We start from the raw sequence: 24,913 nt of genomic DNA, 5'->3' as shown, positions 1-24,913 counted from the left end.
CAATGGCCAATACTATCCTGCAGGAAGACATTCGACATTCCATGACAATTAAAAACACCAGTTAATGGTTAGAGAATGGAAACCTCTCTGGTGTGTGCGATAGGTTTAGGGGGGGTGGGGGGAGGGCAGGGGGGGAAGACAAGTCCAAATATGTGAAAGACTACCCACATTTAATACCAAAAGGACAAATCTAGTAATGGCCCGAGTTAATCAAGACCGATATAAATTAAAATGTCGGTCAGTGGAGGCAGCTGTTGTACGCCATCGTACAGCGTAATGACATCATAGACGTAATGACGTAGTGTGACACAAAACTGCTGCTACTTTAATATTGTCGCATCTCCGGGATTAAGACCCCGGGGTGACGGATGACCGAAATGAGCTTCAACTCTGAGGCGTACTTCGAACCTTGGCGGGATTGTCTTTGGCGCACGTGAGAAAGGCCCGAAGCCTTATCTGATCGTACGGCCGACACTGGGTTAATCCGAACCCACAAACACAAATACGGGACGAGCAAAATCCACAATACAAAAAAGAAATGCTAAAGTAAAGGATTTAATGAAAATAAATGCAAGAGACAAAAATGAAAGGCGAGGTAAAAACTATAATTCCTAACTGAGACGTCTCCACTCCGACTCTTATACAAACAAGGGGAAAGATTAAATAAAAATAAATGATGTTCCTGCCGGCTGGCACATAACTCTGGTCTCAACGAGGGGGGTTGGCATTCGTTGCCTCTAAACCACTGCATGGGAAGCACACCAACAAATGGCGCCGAAAACGCCCATGCGTGAGTGAACAAGCAGCCAACCGGCCCTTCCTCGCTTCCAGAGCCAAGCGAGACGCGGCTCTCTCCTCCCCCGAAAAGCACCACAGTCAACAACACCCCCTCCTCCGACATTGCAAAACTTCCAAAGCTCCAACACGTCTCCTCACCAGCGCACCCGAGACAACAGCTCCCACTCGAGCCGAGAGCCAGAACAAAAGAAAATGCGACCTCCTCCAACGAACGCCAGGACCAGAAGAGGCCAAGATGGCGAGACGGCTTCTTTTTTGCTCTCCTTGCTCTCGAATGTTCCACCACTGACGTCACACTCTGTCCAATCACCGATGGTCCCATTACATCAGTCCATCACCACAACCAATCGTCATCTTCGGGGCGCTGGCCTCACTGCCTTGCTTGACGTCCAATGACGAAGGTCAAGGTGTGGCCTTCCCGTCACGAGTCGTCGGGGGGCGGATTCCAATCTCTGTTCAGGAATGTTCCGATGACGTCGGGGTTTACTTGCCCATGTACTGGGTTTCTGTCGGGCTTTGATGGCTGTTGTAATGGCGGCCCTTTTTGATGAAATAAAAACGAAGGGAAAAATCACAGGGGCAATTACACACTGGGATTTATTAATCTTATGTCCTTGAACTAGTTAACACAAAGCCACACCCCTTATGGTGACATGCAAACTCTTAACCTGAACATTTACCCTGCTTATGTACATCAAAATGGGTTTCTTTTTCTTGGCGTCACACAGTCCATATTAAAACCTACACATTCTGAACTTTCCTAAGGTATTCCATGCCTACCCCCACAAACGTAATATATAGAAGATGTTATATTTTAACCTCCAGTAACTTTTCAGTCACCACGAAGGGATTAGTGTTACGATTATATTTACTATAATATTAATGTTAGGTTATCCTTATTACGAAAATGATATTACTAAAAAAAAAAACCCAAGGCTAATTCCGTACTACCGCGTTATTTGTAGCGTACACCGCTTATCATCGATTCATGAACCATACACCGCTTCAATCTAGAAACTTTGCAATAACGACAAAGGGATTGCAGTGTTACGATTATATTTACTATATTATTAGTAATAACGCTATTAATATTATTATGAAAACAACTACTGTATTAAGAAACCTGAGCTAAATTTGTCCAAAGCGACCTGCAGGTGAGGCATGAAGGCATGAAGCCTTAGGCCTATACGTACTGTGTCGTTGGAAGATCCGTAACGTCTATGCTTTTGATGCCCAATGGTTATTTTAACAATCGGTTTGTTTGTGTTTCACACTGAATGAAAAACGTGAAGGTAGAGCATGGCGATTGTGATATATGAGAGGTTCGACGATATGTTCGGCATGAACGACATTGGAATCAAAATGCCGGAGTGTGGAGTCAGCCGTTGTATGCCGTAATGACATCAGACGTAATCACATCACCCTGTCATGTGACCAGATCCTCAGCTCTGATTGGTATAGTTTGAGGGGACACACATCCATCCATCCATACATACGGACGGACGGACAAACACTGTTCTGGACCGCTTTGCCCTATGGGCTATGCCGTAAAAAAATTAATCTAAAGGTCATACATAAGGAGAGTGCAGTTACAACAAAAGTCAAAGAATTTAAGTACAAACAAAGACCATGAAGGCAGTCAGCCTGCTTTGTTTGAAAAGCCTGAAAACACCACAATTCCAACATATTCCTTAAAGCAATGGGAGGAGGAACACCTCACAAAAATATATTTAGCATCTGTCACTGGCTAGCCAACAACAGACAAAACCACCAAGTTACACAGGTGATGGCACAGGTACTTTACGGCTCATTCTGATCACCTTTAAAAGTGGCAAAATTTGTTACTGGGGGAGCTTGATTGCCATAAATCATCAATCACAATTCTTCAAGACTATTCAGATAGAATTAAGTGGGTGGTTGGAATTTTATATGTACTAATCCACAAAGGATACATGACATAGAAAATAAATAAATAAATAAAGCTGACCTGAGTCCGGATCAACTGCTGCTCCACCTTTCAACATCAACTTCTGCTTCTTCTCAGTCTTTCCAGAACCTGAACCATGTGCAGGGTGGGTGCACAAGGGGTAAAACAAAGTTGTGCTGTTTTGTTAAGGATAAGAGGTTACGGAATGTTAAGCCCACAAAATTAGTGATATTCCATAATGCAGTGAGGATTCAAGTAAATAATATTATGCTCTCCATATGATCCTCAACAACCCTTTCTGGCTTATATCTGAGATTGCCCCCAAATCAACATTGCACACAATCTCCATGTTATCAAAATGATAATGTCAGAATTTATATGTCTCCATTGAAGTGTAAAGAGGAATTATCGGCAGAAAAACAAAAATCTCATCAGTTGAACATTTTCAATTCGGTAGTTTGTTAAACAAATAAATAAACAAGTACATATACATTCAAAATACGGCACAGATTGGGCGACGGCACAGATTTTCGAAGCTGAACACGTTCTCCACGTTTTCAAAGTTAGGTCATGGTTCACAATTGTATTTTGTCGAAACTGTATTTATCTTTCGGTGTGTGAACCGACAGTGTGTCCCTAGGAAGTTTCTCGGTGTTAATCTTTCATAAATTAATCGTTTCTGTTTGCAGCGCGTGTGCGGCCTTGCCTCGGGCTTCCCCGGTCCCCCGTCAGTTTGTTCCTTCCTTCGCTGTTTTTGCTAGGTTCTTAGATTTTTCCCTTCTCCCCCGAACATCTACTCTTTGTCTAACGTTTTAACCCCCCCCCCCCCCCCCCACCCCCAAAAAACAAAAAAACAAACATTTATTTCCCATTCTCCACGTGTGAAGTTGTCCCATCGTGTGCTTCTGTCCACGTGCGCTGTCTCGCCCCGCCCCCATTATCTCCTTGCCCTCCACCTTTTCCCCTGTTCACGTGACTCGTGGTTGTCCCTCTAGGCTCCCTCTCCCCATTGGTATTTTTGTGAATATGACTGTTCTTAACGGTTCTGTTTAAATATGTTTAAACTTTCCCCTGCAGTGTTTTATTCAGTGGTATATTACAACACGCTGTTTTTCTTCCTTTTTAAAAGGCTCTTTTCAATTTCCTCTCCAACTCATTCCACTTCAAAAAAATATTCAATCTCTTATAATTCTAAATCACTACATGCTCGAAATTCACATTCATTCCACCCCTCCTCCATCGTTCTTAAACGGATCGCTAACTTGAAAATCACAACAAACCCAAATTGTTATAAATGTTCGTCTTTCGTTAATCATCCACTTTCTAAACTCCCCGCTTGCCCCTCCCCTCCAAATCACCCCCTTGCCCCTCCCCTCCAAATCTCCCCGCTTTCCCCTACACTCCTAAACTCCCCCCTTGCCCCTCCCCTCCTAAACTCCCCGCTTTCCCCTCCCATTCAAAACTCCCCCCCCCAACCCCTCCCCTTCAAATCTCCCCCCCAACCATCCCTCCCAAATTCTCCCTCCTTTCACCTCCTCCTCAAAGCTGCCTCCTTCCCACTTCGTCTCCCTTCTATCTCATACCTCCACCTTCCCCAACCTTCTACTTTCCTCTGCCCCCCCCTAAAACAACCCCTCACTGTGCCTCATCCCATCACCATCAAACCTTTCGTCCTCCTCATCCTTCCCTTTCTTGTAACTCTTCTGTAATCTCTGACACACTATCAACTGCTCTCCCTACCTCCCCCTCTCACCCTCCATCTGACCCTACCCCTCCCCTCCCCTGCACCCGATGCTCCCCCTCTCTCCTCATTAACGGTATGGACCTCAAACATCCGGGGCCTTCGCTCAAACCTGATTGATCTCTTCATTCAGGTTGCTTCTGACAATCCAGACTTGATCTGCTTAACAGAAACTTTCCTCCTTCAAGATGTCTCTGATTCCTTATTATCTCTTCCTGGTTACTCCCTCCTCCGGTATGATAGACCTGAGCATCGTCCTGGTGGTGGGGTGGCTATCTTTATCAAAAACTCTCTTCCTCACTCTCCTTGCACTGCCCTCTCTCCACCCCACCCCCAGGAGTACCTCTGGCTACGGATTCCTCTCTGCTCCCACCTTTTGTTCATATGTGTTCTGTACAGTCCTCCAAACAGTGATGACTCCATTTACATTTCGCTGTAGAACAACATGGACCAACTTCTATCAACTCATCCATACTCTCTCTTCCTCATATGTGGCGACTTCAACTGTCATCATGCCAGCTGGCTGGGTGTGGGTTCCTCTCTCACCAGCCATGGCACCTCAGCAAAGGACTTCTGCGACTCTTTGGGGCTGAGACAATCTGTCAATTTCCCGACCCGGATCTCAGTCAATGGAATATCTTCTCTTCTAGACTAGGTTATGACAAACTTCCCTGCAAATGTCTGCTGCTCTTCTTCTGCTCCAATCGGTTCTTCTGATCATGTGCTTGTTAAAGTGAACATCTCTCTGGCCATTCTCAGAAAGCCTCCTCAGTGCTGACGAGTCTGGCATTTCACTCAGGCTGACTGGCATGGTCTGCAAGCAGCCATCAATCATCTGGACTGGTCTCCCATCTCTACTGCCTCTGACATCAATTCTTCCTGGGAATTCTTCCAAAGCAAACTGCTCTCTCTCATGCACAGATTTATCCCATCTCGTCTTCAGTTGTCTTACCCTTCCTCCCGTCCATGGTACACTGAATCTTGTGGTGAGGCAGGCGCCCTGAAACAACTTGCCTTTTCCTTTTGGAAGGCAAATCCAACTGAAGGCAATCTCAGTTCCTTCCACCAAGCTCGGAACAAGTGTGTGTCTTCCCTCAGGAGAGCCAGGAAGCGCTATCTCTCCACACTCAAGATTGAACTCTCAAACCTGTCTCCTTCCTCCAAATCCTGGTGGCGTCTGGTCAAATCCGTTTCTGGTGTTTGTTCCCCCTCCATCCCCTCCCTTACCTCAAATGGCTACACAGTTGACACCGCACGTGACAAAGCCAAATGCCTCACCTCTGTGTTTGCCTCAAAATCTTGTGTCCCAAACCCATCTCTCTCTGTTCCCACCTTTCCCAGTCAAACCCAACTGCTCCTGGACTCTGTGTCCTTCTCTCCTGACAAGGTGGAGAAGTTTTTGTCAAACCTCGACTCTGATTCTGCAACTGGACCAGACGGCATCATCCCACGGGTCCAAAAATCCTGCTCTGCCGCTCTATCTCACCCTCTCTGTTCTTTTCACCCTCTCTTTTGCTCAAAGTCATCTGCCAGCATCTTGGAAATCAGCAAACATTACCGCTTTACACAAAAAATGTGCAAAAACAGATCCTTGCAACTACAGACCAATTGGCCTGCTCCCAATTATCAGCAAAGTCATGGAATCCATCATTGCTTCGGATATCAAATTCTTCCTCTTCTCCAATGGCTTGATCTCTGATCATCAATATGGATTCAGAGCAGGTCATTCTACTCTGGACATGTTGCTTCTGCTGTCTCAACAATGGATGGAGGTCCTCAATGCCAAACAGGAAATCAGAGCTGTCTCCCTTGACATATCACGTGCCTTCGATACGGTCTGGCACCGAGCTCTGCTCACCAAACTCTCCTCCTATGGTATCCATGGAAATCTCCACTCATGGCTTGCGGACTTCCTCTCTGGTCGTAGGCAACGTGTGGCCCTGAATGGATTTCTCTCATCTCCCCTTCCTGTTCTGGCTGGAGTTCCCCAAGGTAGTGTTCTGGGCCCTGTGCTATTTCTGGTCTTCATCAATGATCTCTCCAACTCTCTGGAAAATCCTCTCTATCTCCTTGCTGATGACTTCACTATCTGCCGCTCCATTCCTCATCCTTCAGATCGGCAGTCTGCAGCCTCCTCACTCTCTGCAGACCTGGACAAAATCACAGACTGGTCAAACAAGTGGAACATGTCTTTCAATCCTGACAAATCTCACACTCTTACTATGTCTCTCCGAAAAGACCGACTGGAAAACCCTCCCATCCACTTTCTGAATAATCCTCTCCAAGAAGTTCTGTCGCTGAAGCTTTTGAGTCTCACTATCTGCCATGATCTTTCTTGGGAAAACCACATTCCCAAGCTGGCCTCCAAGCCCAGTCGCCGACTGGGTATCCTCCGTCGTGCGAAGTCCTTCCTTGGCACACCTGAGCTCCTCACCACATAAAAGGCTTTCATCCACAGCTCAATGGAATACTGTTCCCCCCTCTGGGCCGGTGCTCCTGCCTCACACCTAGCTCGGCTTCACGCTGTTGAAACCAAAGCTTTCAGAATCATTGTCATTGGAATTTCCTGCAATGAAGCTAACTCCGAGGGCCTTTCACTCACTCACCGCAGGCAGGTTGGTGGTCTTTCTGTCTTCTACCGACTCCTCTCCGGCCTTTCTCCCTCAGCTCTCTCTGTGCTCTGTCCCCCTAATATTCCTACAGGTCGCACAAGATCTGCCAGCAACCCTCTTATGGTTAAACTGCCAAAATCTAGGCTCTCTACTCACCTTCACTCTTTCATTCCCCTTTTCTCCCACCTCTGGAACAAACTCCCCCACTCCCTTTCAATCCCACTCCTCCCTCCAGGTCTTTAAAACAGCTGTTCATCACCATCTCTTATCTTCCCACATCCAAAACCTTGATCTTTTCTACCCCCGCTAATTCACCCCAGATACACTTTTTTTTCTTTAATTCCAACTTCTTTCCTGGAAGTCCTTGCAGTGTTCATATGTTTTATACCTCTCCCACCTCCCCCCAAGCCCTCTCCCTCCCACATTTCTCTCGATGTTCCTGCTCTCAAATGTTGTGTTTGTGTCCTTCCCCCTCTCTCCCCATCTTGTCTACCGCACGCCTTATTTTGTATTTTATGTGTCGGTTTCACTTTTTGTGTGATTAATGTTAGCTCTTTCACTAGCCTCGATCTTGTATACAAAAAAAGGAAAAAAAAGAAAAGTACACCGCCCCCACGCCAAATAAATAAATAAATAACATCCTCCAGTGCAGCACTGCCAAGGCACCTGGAGATACCGCCGTGCAGCACATAGTATTTGGGAGGGAGAGTGTTTCATCCGAAGTTGTAGCTTTTTGAAAATTAATGAAATGTCATTCATCTAAAAAATAATTAATTGATTAATCACTAAATAACTAATCGATTAATTGATTAATAAATAAATCAAAAATACCCTTTACACCCAAATCATTTGGTCATTGTCATGACCAAATATCAGCTTCCTAGCTCAAAAGGTGCCTGAGATATTGCCCAGATGAGAAAGGAAATAAATAAGTACTTAATTAATCGATAATAATTAAGTAACTAATCAATTAATTGATTAATCAAAAAACAAATAATAACGTTCTTGCCAAAGCACTTACTCACTATATTGTGCCGAAATTTCAGCTTCCTAGCTCAAAGGATGGCTAAGATATCACGCGGACAAACAAACAAGAAAGAAAGAAAGAAAACAAACTACCGAAGTGAAAACTGAGTACTCCCTATCAGCGCACATCATCGCTGGGCCCCCTTTGCATCAATTGCAAAGTGCCCCGTGATGATGTCATGCAGCACCTGGAGATGGGATAGGAAAGGAGCACCGCACCCCCCACCTGCACTTCTCAATCACCCGCACCAAACACCTCGTCCGGCTCACGTATAGTACGGATGAGGCCAGGTCGACATCAAACCCCACCAACTCCACTTTATCTGTTTATCACCCTTGCCTATCTTGTTTCCTGGAGTGACTGAGGCACCTATGTCTGTAGATTCGTTTTTCACATGACTGACTAAAGGGCATCTGGGCATACAGCTTATGTGCTCGGAGTAAGGACTTTCTCATGTGTCACTGTTCTGTCTTGTAAACGCATGCCTTTTTGCTTTACATGATCAATTGCTTCCAAACTGCCCAATTGTCTCTTTCTCCATTGGTTAGACATAGTATGCAAATAGGAGATCGAGTTTTGCCCCACTGTTTCACCACAATTAGATTAGTCAAAGCCCCACTGACGGCATCACTCGACCGTGCTGATTGGACAGGAGTGGGGCGTTGCGAAGCAAGATTCCCTATCTGGAGGGGCGGGATTAATTCTGGCCGCGAGGACCCAACCTAAATTAATCCTCTCAGCTGGTGTCCGTGGTTGCTTAGAAACTCGCCATGAGGTGGAGTTATCTGCGGCCCGTTGGCGTCAGGGTCAAAGGTCAGGGACTGGGTCGGCGAAGCCCCTCGTGACCCGTTAGGCGAACCAGTATCAATATATATAGTCAATCGATTGAAAAATTGAAGATTAATGCACCCTTGACCTTTGACATATTGACCTCAAAAACAATAGGTTCCCAGCATTTGTCTAGCTCTATCAGTTGCTTACGTTTCGTGAAGATCAGTTTAGAATTGCGACATGCAGGTGACTGACAAAAAAAACAGACAAGCAAACGTACTCTGGGAATGAATATACTTGTGAATCTACGATTTCGCAAGTAACAAGTGTTGTTACAGGAACTAAAGCTCAGACTGGAGCTGCCACATGCACATCTGGAACACATGGGCATACAGAGAACAGGAAGAGACACACAACACAGGATTGACAGAGACAAACACAGCTTTGGGAAAGACCGTCACTTCCCAGGGTACCGTGGGTACCAGTGATGCCACACCAATTATGTCACCTTTCTCACCGCACTGAGCAGGACATTTCCGAAGGAGGAATTTCCTCCTCCCCATTGATGCCAACTTATGAGGGTTGGTCATGCTCTTGTCGTTTTAAAGGCTGAACATCAAGCAAGGAAGAAGGGTTAATAAAATTAGTAGTTTTAAAACGTTTTGGACTCTGCAGTTCCCTCCACATTAAGGCGGTTTTAAAGTTTGATTACAGGATTGTCCTCCTCGTCAAGTTAAACAATGCACCTTTATTCAACTTCTTTAACTACAGTTCACAGCTCTGAAAAAGGTATCAAGTCTCCGAAGCCATTCCTCTTCAATTTTAAGAGCATACAACTTACCTTCCCCAACTTTGCCCTTCCCTCTCGAGCTCTTCCCGCTTTTCTTAGGTTTTTCAATCCCTTCCCCTTGGCCGGATCCATCTTGCACAAGAGGCTTCTCATCTGGTTCCTCCTCAGACTTCATTGGGACACCCCATCCAGATATGGCATGACCTTGCACAAAGTTTTCGAAATCCTTCAATTCCATGCAGCTTTCGTCGTCTTTGCCTCCAATCTCAGTCAAAAGATCTTCACTGACCACACACATTCGAGCTGCTCGGACCTCCTCCATACGTCGGCCCATCTTTTCAACCTCCCCTGCAGAAAACAAAACATCCGTACTGTGCATTTTACAAGATTCTCGACAGACCAACATGAGGAACCTTTATCGACAATCCGACATGTTACAATTCCCTTCCACCTTCTTCACGACCCTCTTTGCTTCCTTTTCCACACATTCTCCTAGGCCTTACGTTTTGTGCTGAGGCAAAGATTTGCCTTTTCCACAACAGAAACCACATTTCCCCCAAACGAGTCGATCAATTTCTTCAACTCCTCCTTGTTGCGTTGCATCTTCCCTACAAGCAGAACACACTGCCCAGCCAATGGTTTACCTGGCAAGATAATAAATATATCACGGTCAGAATGAGGAGAATTAATCTACAAGTGAAATAAACGAATGATTGATAAACACCGAGGATGTGCATGATTCAGTGTGCACACACTAATCATTAATTGCAAAATAAAGAACAGTATAAAGAATATACAGCAAATACAAAAATGAGGAGACAAGATAGAATATGGTACAAATAAGAAATCAGAAATGTATGCAAAGATTTGAGGTACAGTACACTATAATCAAGACAAAGTCTGAGAAGAATAACGAGAAAACAGAAAAATGGATAAACACATGGTCATTATGCAAATAATGTGCTATTAAGTATATAGCATGACAAGTTCGGCCCAATGACGCTACACTACTGATGTAATTTTAAAGAGTCAAGCCAACTCACACAGCTAAACAACAAGTAAGCTAAACACCCTTTCTAGGGTGTCAGGACGATTGGGTTGAAGCAGGTTCCTTCCAAGGAAATGCACTGGGTAGTTTGTTATTGTCACCCGTTATAACTTGCCTACTCTCCATTGAAAGTCATCATGGGATATTTAAGGTCAATATTATTATGATAACCAGCCAACAATGCTGGCAGACAGGTCACCAGGTTTACAACCCATCCGACAGACAGCACACTGAGTGATGCACGCCCTGCCTGTGAACACCCATCCCATCTCGCCTTCAGTTGTCATACCCTTCCTCCTGTCTATGGTACACTGAACTAGCAACTTGCCTTCGCCTCATGAAAGGCTAATCCAACTGAAGGTTATCTCAGTTCCTTTCACAAAGCTCAGAACAAGTGTGTGTGTGACTACCCTCAGGAGAGCCAGGAAACAATATCTCTCGACTCTCAAAACTGAACTCGCATGAGGAGGAAGGGTATGACATAACTGAACTCGCATAAGGAACTGAACTCGCAAACGAAGGAACCGAACGTTCATAAGGAATTGAACTCGCGCCTGTCTCCATCCTCCAAATCCTGGTGGCGTCTGGTCAAATTTGTTTCTGGTGTTTGTTCCCCCTCCATCCCCTCCCTTACCTCAAACAGCTACACAGCTGACACTGCACGTAATAAGGCTGAATGCCTCAACTCAGTGATTGCCTCCAAATATTGTGTCCTAAACCCATCGCTCTCTGTGCCCACCTTTCTCAGTCAAACCCAGCTGCTCCTGGACTCTGTGTCCTTCTCTCTCGACAAGGTGGATAAGTTTCTGTCACCCTCTCTTTAGGTCAAGGTCATCTGCCATCAGCTTGGAAATCAGCCAACATTACCGCTTTACACAAAAAAGGTGTAAAAATAGATCCTTGCAACTACAGACCAATCAGCCTGCTCCAAATAATCAGCAAGGTCATGGAATCCATCATTGCTTCTGACATTAAATCCTTCCTCTTTTCCAATGGCTTGATCTCAGATCATCAATTTGGGTTCAGACCAGGTCACTCTACTCTAGACATGCTGCTTCTGCTTTCTCAACAATGGGTGGAGGTCCTCCATGCCAAACAGGAAATCAGAACCGTCTCCCTTGACATATCACGTGCCTTCGATACGGACTGGCACCCCGCTCTGCTCACCAATCCACGCATGGCTTGTGGACTTCCTCCTCTCCTGTCGTAGTCAGCGTGTAACTCTCAATGGATTTCTCTCATCTCCCCTTCCTGCCCAGGCTGGAGTTCCTCAAGGCAGTGTTGTGGGCCCTGTGCTTTTTCTAATCTTCATCAATGATCTCTCTGACTCTCTGGAAAATTATCTTTATCTTTTTGCTGATGACTCCACTCTCTGCCGTTCCATCTCTCATCCCTCAAAATGTCTGGTGCTCCTGCCTCACACCTAGCTCGGCTTCAAGCTGTAGAAACCAAGGCTTTTAGGATCATTGGTATCTCCCGCGATGAAGCTGATTCTGAGGGCCTTTCACTCTCTCACCGCAGGCAGGTTGGTGGTCTTTCTGTCTTCTACCGACTCCTATCTGGCCTTGCACCCCCTGCTCTGTCTGTGCTCTGTCCCCCACAATATTTCTGTAGGATGCACAAGGTCTGTCAACAACCCTCTTCAGGTGAAACTTCCAAAATTAAGACTCTCTTCTCACCATCCTTCCTCCATTCCTCTTTTTCCCCACCTCTGGAACAAACTCCCACACTCTCTTCAATCCCACTCTTCCCTCCAGGTCTTCAAAACACCTGTTCACCACCATCTCTTATCTTATCTCCCCCCATCCAAAACCTTGATCTTTTTTACCACTGTTAATCCACCCCAAACCCACCTCCTTCAAAATTCCGTTTTCCTCCTAAACGTCCCTGTAGTGTCCATCTTGTATATCCCATGTCGTCCTCTCTCTCGCACAGATCTCCCGATGTCCCTGTTCCCTACTGTTGTTGTGCTTCACTCTCTCACCCCCTCTTGTCTCCCACTCCCTTCGCTCCCTTTATGATATGTTATATGTTTTAGCTCTTATACGAGCCTTAAATAATCGTTAAAAAGGTGTTAGAAAATTACATCACACACTACTGGCGTTGAACAGCAGTGAAAAGGGGTTATAAATTTTGCATGTCTTCTCTAAATGATCGAGGCTTATGGAAGAGCAAGGTGACAGAGTGTATCGTATGAACCCACAATAGAGCAGTGGGGCAACTATGGACATAAACAAGGGAATGAAAAAAAACAGGAAAAGACAGAGAATGAGAAGGAAGAAACACTGCAACCTGGAAGTAAGTGTGTTGGGTTAGGAAAGATGAATGAGAGAAATAAGATTGTGAGTAGGATGGGGAAATACATGAGAGATGGATGCCCCATCTGCTTGAAGCCCTGGAGGAAGAGTGAAGAGTGGTATAGAACAGCCCCTGGCAGATCCTACAACTCCCCCTTCGCCCCCACGAGAAAAGCAAGGTCAGAGTTGAGGTGTCCCGTCAGCCTGGATTTTGGAAGTTAAACCAGGAGGGGCTAACAGAAAGAACAGGTACATCCTGGAGTTGATGCAGAGGTTCAGATGGGAGAGCAATCTAAACCATGAAGAAGTGATAAAAAAGAAGAAAAAAAAATAGAGGTCACAGACCTGCTTCCTATATAACTGCTGACCTTGTGCTTTGGCCTCATCACAGGAATGAATGAATGAATGATCGTTTTAAGGCCATTTTCCCCGCTAGAGTGGGGGTTAGCCTTGCAGGCCCCTTGACAATCATGGTTCCCTGTTTGAGGCAATGTTTTTATGGCCGGATGCCCTTCCTGACGCCAAGGCCTCATCACAGGAGAATCCCATAAATACAATGCAAGAACAGCAGACCTTCTGCTTCGGCCTCTTATTTTCCATGCAAACAAGCTCAATAAGCACGACATGCATTTGAAAACGAAACAAAAAGAGCATTCCCGCTGTCAGGTGCAAACCTTTTTCAGGCTTAGGCTTGCACACTGGTGGTTTAACATCTGGAATAGACTCCACATCTTGGACAACCTCAGTGACTACTTGAGCGGATCGAAAAATGCGTTCCCGAGGCTTGAACTTGTAGTTCTTCAGGAATTTATTCACTTGAAGTTCCTGAAATTAAAGCAGGCACACCAATTAAAAATTGTTTAAATAATTTTAATGAATGCTTTAATTTAGGCAATCTGTAAGCATGAGATTATTTAATTTATGCAAGTTGTAAACACAAGATTATTTAATTTATGCAAGTTGTGAAAAGAGATTATTGAAATTTATGCAAGTTGTAAACATGAGATTAGTTTATGCAAGCTGTAAAAAAAAAAAAAAAAAAAAAAAAACTTGCAGTTTATGCAAGCTGTAAACACGAGATTATTTAATTTATGCAAGTTGTAATGAATGAATGAATGAATGATCGTTTTAAGGCCATTTTCCCCGCTAGGGCGGGGGTTAGCCTTGCGGGCCCCATGACAATCATGGTTCCCTGTTTGAGGCAATGTTTTTATGGCCTGATGCCCTTCCTGACGCCAACCCTTGGTCGCCTCTTACGATGTGCAGGGATACGGTGTACCTATTCTAAACCGGGGTACACACCGTGCTCATTCATCCCAGCAAGCTGGTACTCAATTTGCCGACCTCGGAAGGATGACAGGCTGAGTCAACCCCCCTGGCGTTAATTCAGCGATCGACTGGGATTTGAACCCAGGATCCAAGGATCCCAAGCCGGCACCCTAACCGCTAAGCCAACACCAGGGATTGCCAAACATGAGATTATTTAATTTATGCAAGTTGTAAACATAAGATTATTTAATACTGTATATGCAAGTTGTAAACATGAGATTATTCAATTTATGCAAGCTGCAAACATGAGATTATTTAATTGATGTAAGTTGTAAACATGAGATTATTTCATTTATGCAAGCTGTAAACATGAGATTATTTAATTTATGCAAGTTGTAAACATGAGATTATTTAATTTATGCAAGCTGTAAACATGAGATTATTTCATTGTGTAAGTTGTAAACATGAGAGTATTTCATTTATGCAAGCTGTAAACATGAGATTATTTAATTTATGCAAGTTGTAAACACTAGGGCATGCCCGTACTATATATATGCCCGTACTATATATCTATCTAAAATTATATCCCCCCCCTCTATTTACATGAAATGGTTTGGTCCATTCGCAACGCCAAAGCGAACGGCGAACGGCTTGCGAGTACAGTGACAATCCCCCCCCTCTATTTACATGAATGGTTTGGTCCATTCGCAACGACCACAGAACCCCCCCCTCTATTTACATGAAATGGTTCGGTCCAAAGCGAACGGCTTCCGGAGTTTGGTAAAGAAATCGCCATCGCGTACACAAACGCGCAGGAAAGCGAATGAATCGCAAATTCGTTTTTATTAGTTTTAAAACATCGTTTAACGCCAACATAGCGCCAACATAGTTTGCAAACGTGAAATAAATGAATACGCTCTCAAATGTGCCATCCGAGGCAGAGTGTGTCCGCCACGTTCGGCACACGCGCTAGTTCGCTGCTCTCTGATTGGTTGAATCGTTTTTTGGACATCGCTCGGTAAGTAATTGTCCGATTAATATGAAACCTTGAAAAGGCACATCCTCGGGTCCCCAGCAATATACCTGGCAAGTTTCAAGTATATCGGACCCGTGGTTGTCGAGAAACAGCGGTCACAGACAAACAAACACACACACAGACAGACACACACACACACACACAGAGATTACTGGAATTATAGATAGATGAGATTATTTAATTTATGCAAGCTGTAAACGAGATTATTTCATTGATGCAAGTTGTAAACATGAGATTATTTTATTTATGCAAGCTGTACACATGAGATTATTTAATTTATGCAAGTTGTAAACATGAGATTATTTAATTTATGCAAGTTGTAAAAAGGAGATTATTTAATTTATGCAAGTTGTATACACAAGATTATCAACACAGACAGATTCAACAAAGCCCTTTTTGTTCTCCACAACCCACACAAAACATCACTCACTGGCAATTGGCAGGAAAAGGAGAGTTAATCAAACAAAAACAAAAGTTCCCACTGTGCAGTTCGGTACTTCTGTAAACCATGAGCAATACTTGTGCAACGATGCTCATTCATCGATATTCTGAATGCAGGACATAAATCCCAGTCCGTATTAACATTTTGGTGGAATTGGCCTGGTTTCATAAAATGATCATTAACCATTTATAAAGCAGTCGTTTTGGGCTTTTGTTGAGCATGTGATTATGCACCATTCAGTTTATTATGAACCATTATTTTCTAGATTGGCTACATATTGACGCTGACTACACAGTCGGACGCAGGATGTCATCCCATGGTGCAAACCACTCTTCCATTTTGCTGTTGCCATCTACATTAGTCTTCACGCCCCGTTAGTGTACTGAGCAACAGTACACCATGTTGCAACGAAATTGGCTTATCGGGGGGTGGGATAGGGGATGGGTGTCTGATCTTCAATTTACTTGTTTCTACACCCCAAGTGGTGTTTATAATAGAGGACATGGATTTGTCCCCCCATTGGAGAAAGACCCTCTCGTGTTCAGGCCGTTGGTGCTCCTATGGTTGGAAGCGAGTGCCCCGGAAGCATCGACGGAAAATGAGTGGCAATCATATGTGTGGGAAAACTGCATGCTCAGTCAGGGTTGCCCAGATCGCGCAGATGGCAAAGCACTGGTACGGTTCACCAGAGGACCTGGGTTCGATTCCCGGTCTGGGCACGTAATTTTCCCACATACAGTCATGTGAAAAAGTAAGTACACCCCATGGAAAGTTTTGACCTTTTCAACATATTTCAACATACAGCTATTTGATCTTCATTTCAACAATATTGATAGATAAAGGTGATATAATATAACAAATATCATGAAACATTTACATTTTGTAGTCCATTGTATAATTTAAATAAACATAAATGCAAATTTCGCATGTGGAAAAAGTAAGACCCTTGGCTCTAATCGGTGGTATTGCCTCCTTTGGCAGAAACAACGTCAAGTAGGCGTTTCTTATAACTGTCTACCAGTCTCTGACATCGACGAGGAGAAATTTTTGCCCACTCATCCATGCAGAATTCTTTCAGCTGTGCAATATTTGAGGGGTTTCTTGCATGCACAGCTCGTTTCAAAACCCCCCACAACATCTCGATGGGATTTAGATCCGGGCTTTGACTTGGCCATTCCAGAACCCTCCATTTCTTTCTTTTCAGCCATTGCTTGGTGGATTTACTGGTATGTTTAGGGTCATTGTCATGTTGCAAGGTCCACCTTCGGTTGAGCTTCAACTTTCCGACAGATGGCCTCACATAATCCTCAAGCACCCTCTGGTACAATGAAGAATTCATAGTGGATTCTATGATGGTGAGTTGCCCAGGCCCTGATGCAGCAAAGCTGCCCCAACCCATAATATTTCCACCACCATGCTTTACAGTTGGTATTGGACTCTACCTTTGACTCATCTGTCTAGAGCACACTGTTCCAGAAGTGCTGGTCTTTGCCTAGGTGTTCATTGGCAAACTTTAGTCTGCCCTGATGTTCTTTCTGGACAGCAAAGGTTTCCTCCTGGCACACCTCCCATGTAGATCAAATTTGTGCAGCCTCTTTCTAATGGCAGACTCATGCACTTTGACATCAACAGTGGCAAGAGCTACCTGTAGGTCCCGTGATGACATTCTGGGGTTCTTAGAGACTTCTTTCAGCATCTTGCGGTCTGCTCTCGGGCTGAACTTGCTGGGGCGGCCTGGCCTGAACAAGTTGGCAGTTGTTTGGAATCTTCTCCACTTGTAGATGATCTTCCGGACAGTCGAATGATTGATTTCAAATAGTTTGGAGATCTTTTTAAATCCCTTCCCAGACTCGTAGGCATCTATAACCTTCTTTCTGAAGGCCTCGGAGAGCTCTTTTGATCCAGGCATGGTGACACCGCACACTTCAACAACAAAGAGCAAACCAAACTAAATGTCTGAGGTTTAAATAAGACAGGTTCCTCCAAGATCCTCTCTAACGATGTTCTAATCATTTGCACCTGAGCTGGTGCACCTGATTCTAATTTTAGGTATTTGAAGTAGTGATAAATGTAGGGGTGTACTTACTTTTTCCACATGCGAAATTTGCATTTATGTTTATTTAAATTATACAATGGACAACAAAATGTAAATGTTTCATGATATTTGTTATATTATATCACCTTTATCTCTCAATATTGTTGAAATGAAGATCAAATAGCTGTATGTTGAAATATGTTGAAAAAGTCAAAACTTTACATGGGGTGTACTTACTTTTTCACGTGACTGTATATCAATTAATGACTCGATGCAAATTCTCAGCAAAACATCGAAACAAACTACATGCATGTGTCGAAAAAAACATTTGTCAGCTCTGAATTGATGTGAATCAGACCTATCCTCATCACAAGACGTCATACACCAACCAATCTCAGCTTGCTAAGTATATTATCGCATCAGGTGATGAGTATTGGTCTTCAGCTCAGTCACAGAATGGCATCCAATTGATAAAGTATTATGGCTTTGACCAATCTGCATTGTAGTGCTTTGTGAACCAGTGATCTCCAAGAAAGCGAACCTTTGGGATGACCCAGGGCTTGCGCTCAGGGGTTTTCGTCTTGGCTTGGCACTTGGTCCAAGCAGAAATGTTTCCAGTACAGTGGTATGCATCGCTCTCAGAAACCAGCTGTCCCTGCTTACACTCTTCACATGGTAGCAGACCACCAAATAGCATGCCATCTGCGAGTCGCTCCAAAATCTGGGGAAAAAAAGAAAAAGAAAAGTGCAATTTCAATGTTCCTCTAAATGAGATAAATTATCACAAACAAGCGTTACGCCTAGGTCCCCCGTCGGGGAAGTGATGTGAGTTGACAAAGTGGAACACGCAGAAAACATGCTATGATATGATATTTCGCTCACAACGGTCAGACATACATGGAGGCGGCCATCTTGGATTTTGACGTGGCGACCCAATTTTCAATAGCGTTCTTCCTTATGCCTAGATACACCCACACACCAGAAGGTACTTCGCTTATTTTTCAAGATATTTCGCTCACAAGGTTCAGACATATATATGGTGGCGGCCGTCCTGGATTTTGACGTGGCGACCCACTTTACAATAGCGGTCTTCCTTATGCTGAGATACACCCACACACCAAATTAGAAGTTGGTACTTCGCTTATCTTTCAAGATATTCTTCTCACAAGATTCACATACATGGCGGCGGCCATTTTGGATTTTGACGTGGCGACCCAATTTTAAACAGCGTTCTTCCGTGTGCCTAGATACACCCACACACCAGATTAGAAGTTGGTACTTCGCTTATTTTTCGACATATTTCGCTCACAAGGTTCAGACATATATATGGTGGCGGCCATCTTGGATTTTGACGTGGCGACGCAATTTTCAATAGCGTTCTTCCTTATGGCGAGATACACCCACACACCAAATTAGAAGTTAGTACTTCGCTTATTTTTCAAGATATTCATCTCACAAGGTTCGGACATACATGGCGGCGGCCATCTTGGATTTTCACATGGCGACCCAATTTTCAATAGCGTTCTTCCTTATGCCTAGATACACCCACACACCAGATTAGAAGTTGGTACTTCGCTTATTTTTCAAGATATTTTGCTCACAAGGTTCAGACATATATATGGTGGCGGCCATCTTGGCTTTTGACGTGGCGACCCAATTTTCAATAGCGTTCGTCCTTATGCCGAGATACACCCACACACCGGATTAGAAGTTGGTACTTCACTTATTTTTCAAGATATTCATCTCACAAGGTTCAGACATACATGGCGGCGGCCATCTTGGATTTTGACGTGGCGACCCAATTTTCAAAAGCGTTCTTCCTTATGCCTAGATACACCCACACACCAGATTAGAAGTTGGTACTTCGCTTATTTTTCAAGATATGCAGGTTACAATGTTCAGACATACATGGCATCAGACATACATGGCGGCGGCCATCTTGAATTTTGACATGGCGACCCAATTTTAAACAGCGTTCTTGCTTGTGCCTCGATACACCCACACACCAGATTAGAAGTTGGCACTTCACTTATTTTTCAAGATATTTCGCTCACAAGGTTCAGACATATATATGGTGGCGGCCATCTTGGATGTTGACGTGGCGACCCAATTTTCAATAGCGTTCGTCCTTATGCCGAGATACACCCACACACCAAATTAGAAGTTGGTATTTCACTTATTTTTCAAGATATTCATCTCACAAGGTTCAGACATACATGGCGGCGGCCATCTTGGATTTTGACGTGGCGACCCAATTTTCAATACCGTTCTTCCTTGTGCCTAGATACACCCACACACCAGATTAGAAGTTGGTACTTCGCTTATTTTTCAAGATATGCAGGTTACAAGGTTCAGACATACATGGCATCAGACATACATGGCGGCGGCCATTTTGGATTTTGACGTGGGTTGCACCCACACACCAAATTCGAATGCGGTCCTTCGCTTACGCACGCACGCACGCCCGGACGGACGGACGGACACACGGACGGAGGGGAAAGCCATAGTCCCCCTTTCGCTCCGCTGAGCGACGGGGGACAATTAGCAAAGCTATGATAGCCATAGTCCCCCTTTCGCTCCGCTGAGCGACGGGGGACAATTAGCAAAGCTATGATGTACTTTCTTGACAGAGCTTGATTCATGAAAAAAAAAAAAAACATCTCATGGAATGTTCACACAACTTTATCAAACAGCTTTGGGGCGAGGTGTGAGGCTAAAAAAATTGGACAAATTTATGTCCAATTAGAAATTTCAGAAACTCAATTTGTATTCTAAATTTTAAGATACGGAATTGCTACAAAGTGCCTGAATGACAAAAGGAAAAACCCATTTCCTGGAATCAAACACTGCCGAAATTGTAAAATGAAGAATTGGTCTTGCTCGAGAATGCTCGTGTCGAATTGCGTTGGCGGATGGGTAGAACGACAGACAAAATAAACAAAACGTTCAATGAAGTATGCTCACCTGCATGAGAGCAAAGTAGAAGCTGATGTTTCAGGTGTTAACCCTTTATCACAGCAAAAGAAGGTTGCTCCAACAAAGGGTTAATAAGCTCTTTTGCTCTGATGAAGGGTTAACGCCTGAAACAACAGCTTCTTCTTGCATCCCACTATGGTTAGGATGTCACAAACAACGTTCCATTTGGTCCATTGCTGACTATGTAACTCGATGCTCAAGCAATATCCTTGGAAGGTTATTTTTTGTTTTGAGGAAACAGACTCCACAAGCTTTTCTAAAGTCCAATACAGTCTGTTCCCAAGCAATGGAATTCATACTATGGAAGGAAGTTAGTGACTCAGCTTCAAATCCCGTCTTGAGGACCATACCGGGACATAGTATGTGAGTGGCGAGACTGTTTTGTGCAGACAATAAGTCAAAAATAAGTCAAAAATAATGCTGTGAAATTATTATCAAGCGTGCTTACAATGTATTTTTTATCTATTAAAGGGCAATAAAAAGTTTTTCTGCAAATGCAATGCTTTTCACCAACTTTGAAAGGTAGTCATGAACATCTCACCACTGTTTCACCAACAGGCACCTTTTGCCCATTTGCAATGAGCAATTCCTTCAGATCAATCTCAGAAGACACTTTGGTCAGAGAATCCTTGAAGCTCCACATCTTCTTGGTCTGATCCTGCAGACGGCACATTAGGGGAGCGTGTTCTCTATCTTACTCGGTTTTCCCTCCATGGGACATCATTTGCAAAACGACAAAACATTGTTCCGTTTCTGCTGCAATAGGCAAATTCTATAAGATGCATATTCTGTAAGCAGCCTCATGTTAATGATACATCATCGTAACAAGTCGTCAAATTACAATTATATTGTATTTCAAAAAAATAACTGGAACGACGACACTCTTCGACGTTACGACGACACTCTGACGTCACGTCAACCAATATGCCTTCGCCCACATCATTACATCATTATGCATACTTGTACTAAGTTTGATTTAAATCTATTAAACTGTTCTCAAGTTATCCCATTTTTACCTGACATGACCTCTGATCTTTGACCTCTTGATGGCACAATCCAATCAGTTCATCTTTGCATCATATATACTTATACCAAGCTTGTTCAAAATCTCATCACTGAATCACAAGTTGGTGCAGCAACATAATTTTTACTTAACATGACCTCTGACCTTTGTGACATCATGACCCCAAAATCTAATCAGTTCATCTTTACCTCATTATACATACCTCCACCAAGTTTGACTAGATCCCTTCAGTCGTTCTCAAGTTATCTCGGTAACGAAAACCTATGACAGATGGACTGACGGACAACCTGAAAACATAATGTCTACGGCAACTTAGTCGGCGGAGGCATAAAAAAATAAAAACAACTGCTCAAAACTTCTGCAGGGATTTCAACGTCGATGAATATTGTCACCTGACATCATAATTTCAATTTTGTCCCATGTGGGAGCAAGCAATGTGAGAACACTTTCTTTAATGTGAAAAAATCCAACAACAGTTCAATATAACACATCACTGAATTCCTGATGCAACACCGAGAATGATTTTCGACATGGTGAAAAAAGTGCAGCTTGATGTTAAACATACATACATACATACATACATACATACATACATACATACATACATACAGTAACAGCACACAAGCCTCTGAAAACTGACACGGTCACCAGTTGGGAATGGGTCCCCTCTTCCGCCCTGAATTTGCTCACGCACCAGTAATATGGAGTCACCCCACTCTGCCGAATAGGCCAAGCCTTGCCAAAGGGCAGTCTGGGTTTAAATAATGGTGCCTTACCATGCCGATTCCCAATCGATCAGTCTATAGGTTTATAGGCCAATTAAGACCAGGTCACGCTATCTCAGACATGCTGCTTCTACTCTCCCAACAATGGATGGAAGTCCTCAATATCAGACGAGATCAGAGCAGTCTCTGTAAATACATCTCGAGCTTTCGATAGTCTGGCATCCAGCCTTGCTCTCCAAACTCTCTGCAAATATTTATTTCCAGTATTTTATTTGAATTTATCACTAAAAAGTTTATTTAAATAACCAGCAGGAACCTTAGTAAATGCACTGCCATCTGTGCAATGCAATGCAAGCAGTAATAGGCAAACTTTCCTACCGTTAAAATAAAATATTATTTAATGCAGTAGTGATCAGAGCAAAATTGAATTAGATAACCCTCCAGGGAATAAGACTCTGTGGATAAATGTGTGATCCAATTATTACAAACAAACAACCATTGGGGAATTGTCGGACAGTCCAGGCTTGACCTGCTCTGCCATTAAGAGAGCAAACTACAAATCTACAAGGAAAATCTGAGTCCATTAGACGAATTCAAAATAGGAAGGAAAAACTTCCAAAAATAAAAAACAGGTCACACAATCAACTCATCAGGTGTCTGACATTCATTGTATGTTTCTCACAGCAATAATTTTGTCACAAATGTCTTAATCAATGACAATGGCACAAAGACTCAAATCCATGATTAATGCAAGCACAGAGTTATGCCAAATTACATTTGCTTTGGTTATCGAGACCATGCCCGACGCTATGACCATACCTTGAGCAGTTTGTCTTCCTCAGTATCTTGGTCTGACAACTTTGTTTTCTTGCTCAAAATCCCATCTGGTTCTACTTTCGCAGGCTTTCTTTTGCTGCAACACACAAAGCAAAACTAACGCCTCAGCCAAGAACCACAAACAAGCTCAATAAGCTGCTACACCAGTGGTGCGAAACAAATAAAAGTGGAAGTGGAACAAATAAAAGTGGAAATGGAACAAATAAAAGTGGAAGTGGAACAAATAAAAGTGGAAGTGGAACAAATAAAAGTGGAAGTGGAACAAATAAAAGTGGAAGTGGAACAAATAAAAGTAGAAGTGGAACAAATAAAAGTAGAAGTGGAACAAATAAAAGTAGAAGTGGAACAAATAAAGTGGCAGTGGAACAAATAAAGTGGAAGTGGAACAAATAAAAGTAGAAGTGGAACAAATAAAAGTGGAAGTGGAACAAATAAAAGTGGAAGTGGAACAAATAAAAGTGGAAGTGGAACAAATAAAAGTGGAAGTGGAACAAATAAAAGTGGAAGTGGAACAAATAAAAGTGGAAGTGGAACAAATAAAAGTAGAAGTGGAACAAATAAAAGTGGAAGTGGAACAAATAAAAGTAGAAGTGGAACAAATAAAAGTAGAAGTGGAACAAATAAAAGTAGAAGTGGAACAAATAAAAGTAGAAGTGGAACAAATAAAAGTGGAAGTGGAACAAATAAAGTGGCAGTGGAACAAATAAAGTGGAAGTGGAACAAATAAAGTGGAAATGGAACAAATAAAAGTAGAAGTGGAACAAATAAAAGTGGAAGTGGAACAAATAAAAACGTTTTTTTCTAAACTAAATTAATTAATCATTGCAAACCATACAGAAGTTCAGATCCATTATTCCAAGCAATAAGCTATTCAACCAATAAGTGGTCATAATGGAAAAACAGGCCATCATACTGGGCTGACATCCAATTCAAAAACAAAATGTTGATTAAAAATATAATCTCAAATAAAATATATAAAGCAGATTCAAATTTAACACGGAATTGCGTGTTAAAATGTGTTTATTGTAAAGCAATATAAAGTTGCATCATTGTCCCAATAGTAACTTATCATATGAGATGCATGAGTAAAATTGCCCCAATCCACTTCCATCCATCAAATTAGAGCACAAAACTAGAACAGTTAATGGTAAAAAGGAACAATATTTTGAATATGAGAAAATGAATACAGGGTTTAAGCTGGGCAGAAAAATATATTAATTAGCAATTAGGCTAATTTGGTCTGAAAATATGTAGCCAGTTTCAAGTTTTCCTTAGCCAAACAATCCGTTGTTAGCCGTTTGGAGAATTTTGAATGAAAAAAAATATTTAAAAATAAATAAATAATAAAACTTTTATTAGTATTTGGTGATTTTTCACTCAATAGCTTCAAACCAGAGGTGATGATATTTCACCAACACACTGAGATGACCATCTCATCCAATTCCCTTTTGATGCAATTACAGGAATGATGAGGTGAACAACCTGGCTAGTTGCATAATCGTCTCTCTGTTCAGCCAAATGGAAAACACCCTTCAAAAGGAGCTTTTAGTCGAATGGT

At 43.0% G+C, this 24,913-nt stretch overlaps 1 protein-coding gene across 1 annotated transcript in view; it reads right to left on the bottom strand.

The window, feature by feature from the left end:
- The window catches only part of PARP1 (poly(ADP-ribose) polymerase 1), a 90,822-nt gene that overhangs the window by 29,065 nt on the left and 36,844 nt on the right, over window positions 1-24,913 (bottom strand). The window contains exons 5-11 of the mRNA XM_068115089.2: window positions 23,338-23,431; window positions 21,311-21,427; window positions 18,335-18,514; window positions 13,686-13,836; window positions 10,170-10,310; window positions 9,718-10,014; window positions 2,786-2,854 (exon numbers count right to left, since the gene is read on the bottom strand). Of these exons, the coding sequence (XP_067971190.2) occupies window positions 2,786-2,854; window positions 9,718-10,014; window positions 10,170-10,310; window positions 13,686-13,836; window positions 18,335-18,514; window positions 21,311-21,427; window positions 23,338-23,431 (1,049 nt within the window). The remainder of the gene's footprint in view (window positions 1-2,785; window positions 2,855-9,717; window positions 10,015-10,169; window positions 10,311-13,685; window positions 13,837-18,334; window positions 18,515-21,310; window positions 21,428-23,337; window positions 23,432-24,913) is intronic.

The sequence above is a fragment of the Myxine glutinosa genome, chromosome 5, assembly GCF_964187855.1.
Source record: "Myxine glutinosa chromosome 5, kmMyxGlut1.1, whole genome shotgun sequence".
In the NCBI taxonomy this organism is placed as follows: Eukaryota; Metazoa; Chordata; class Myxini; order Myxiniformes; family Myxinidae; genus Myxine; species Myxine glutinosa.
Note: the sequence above shows the minus strand (reverse complement) of the source record. Positions and strands in the feature narration are given on the sequence as shown.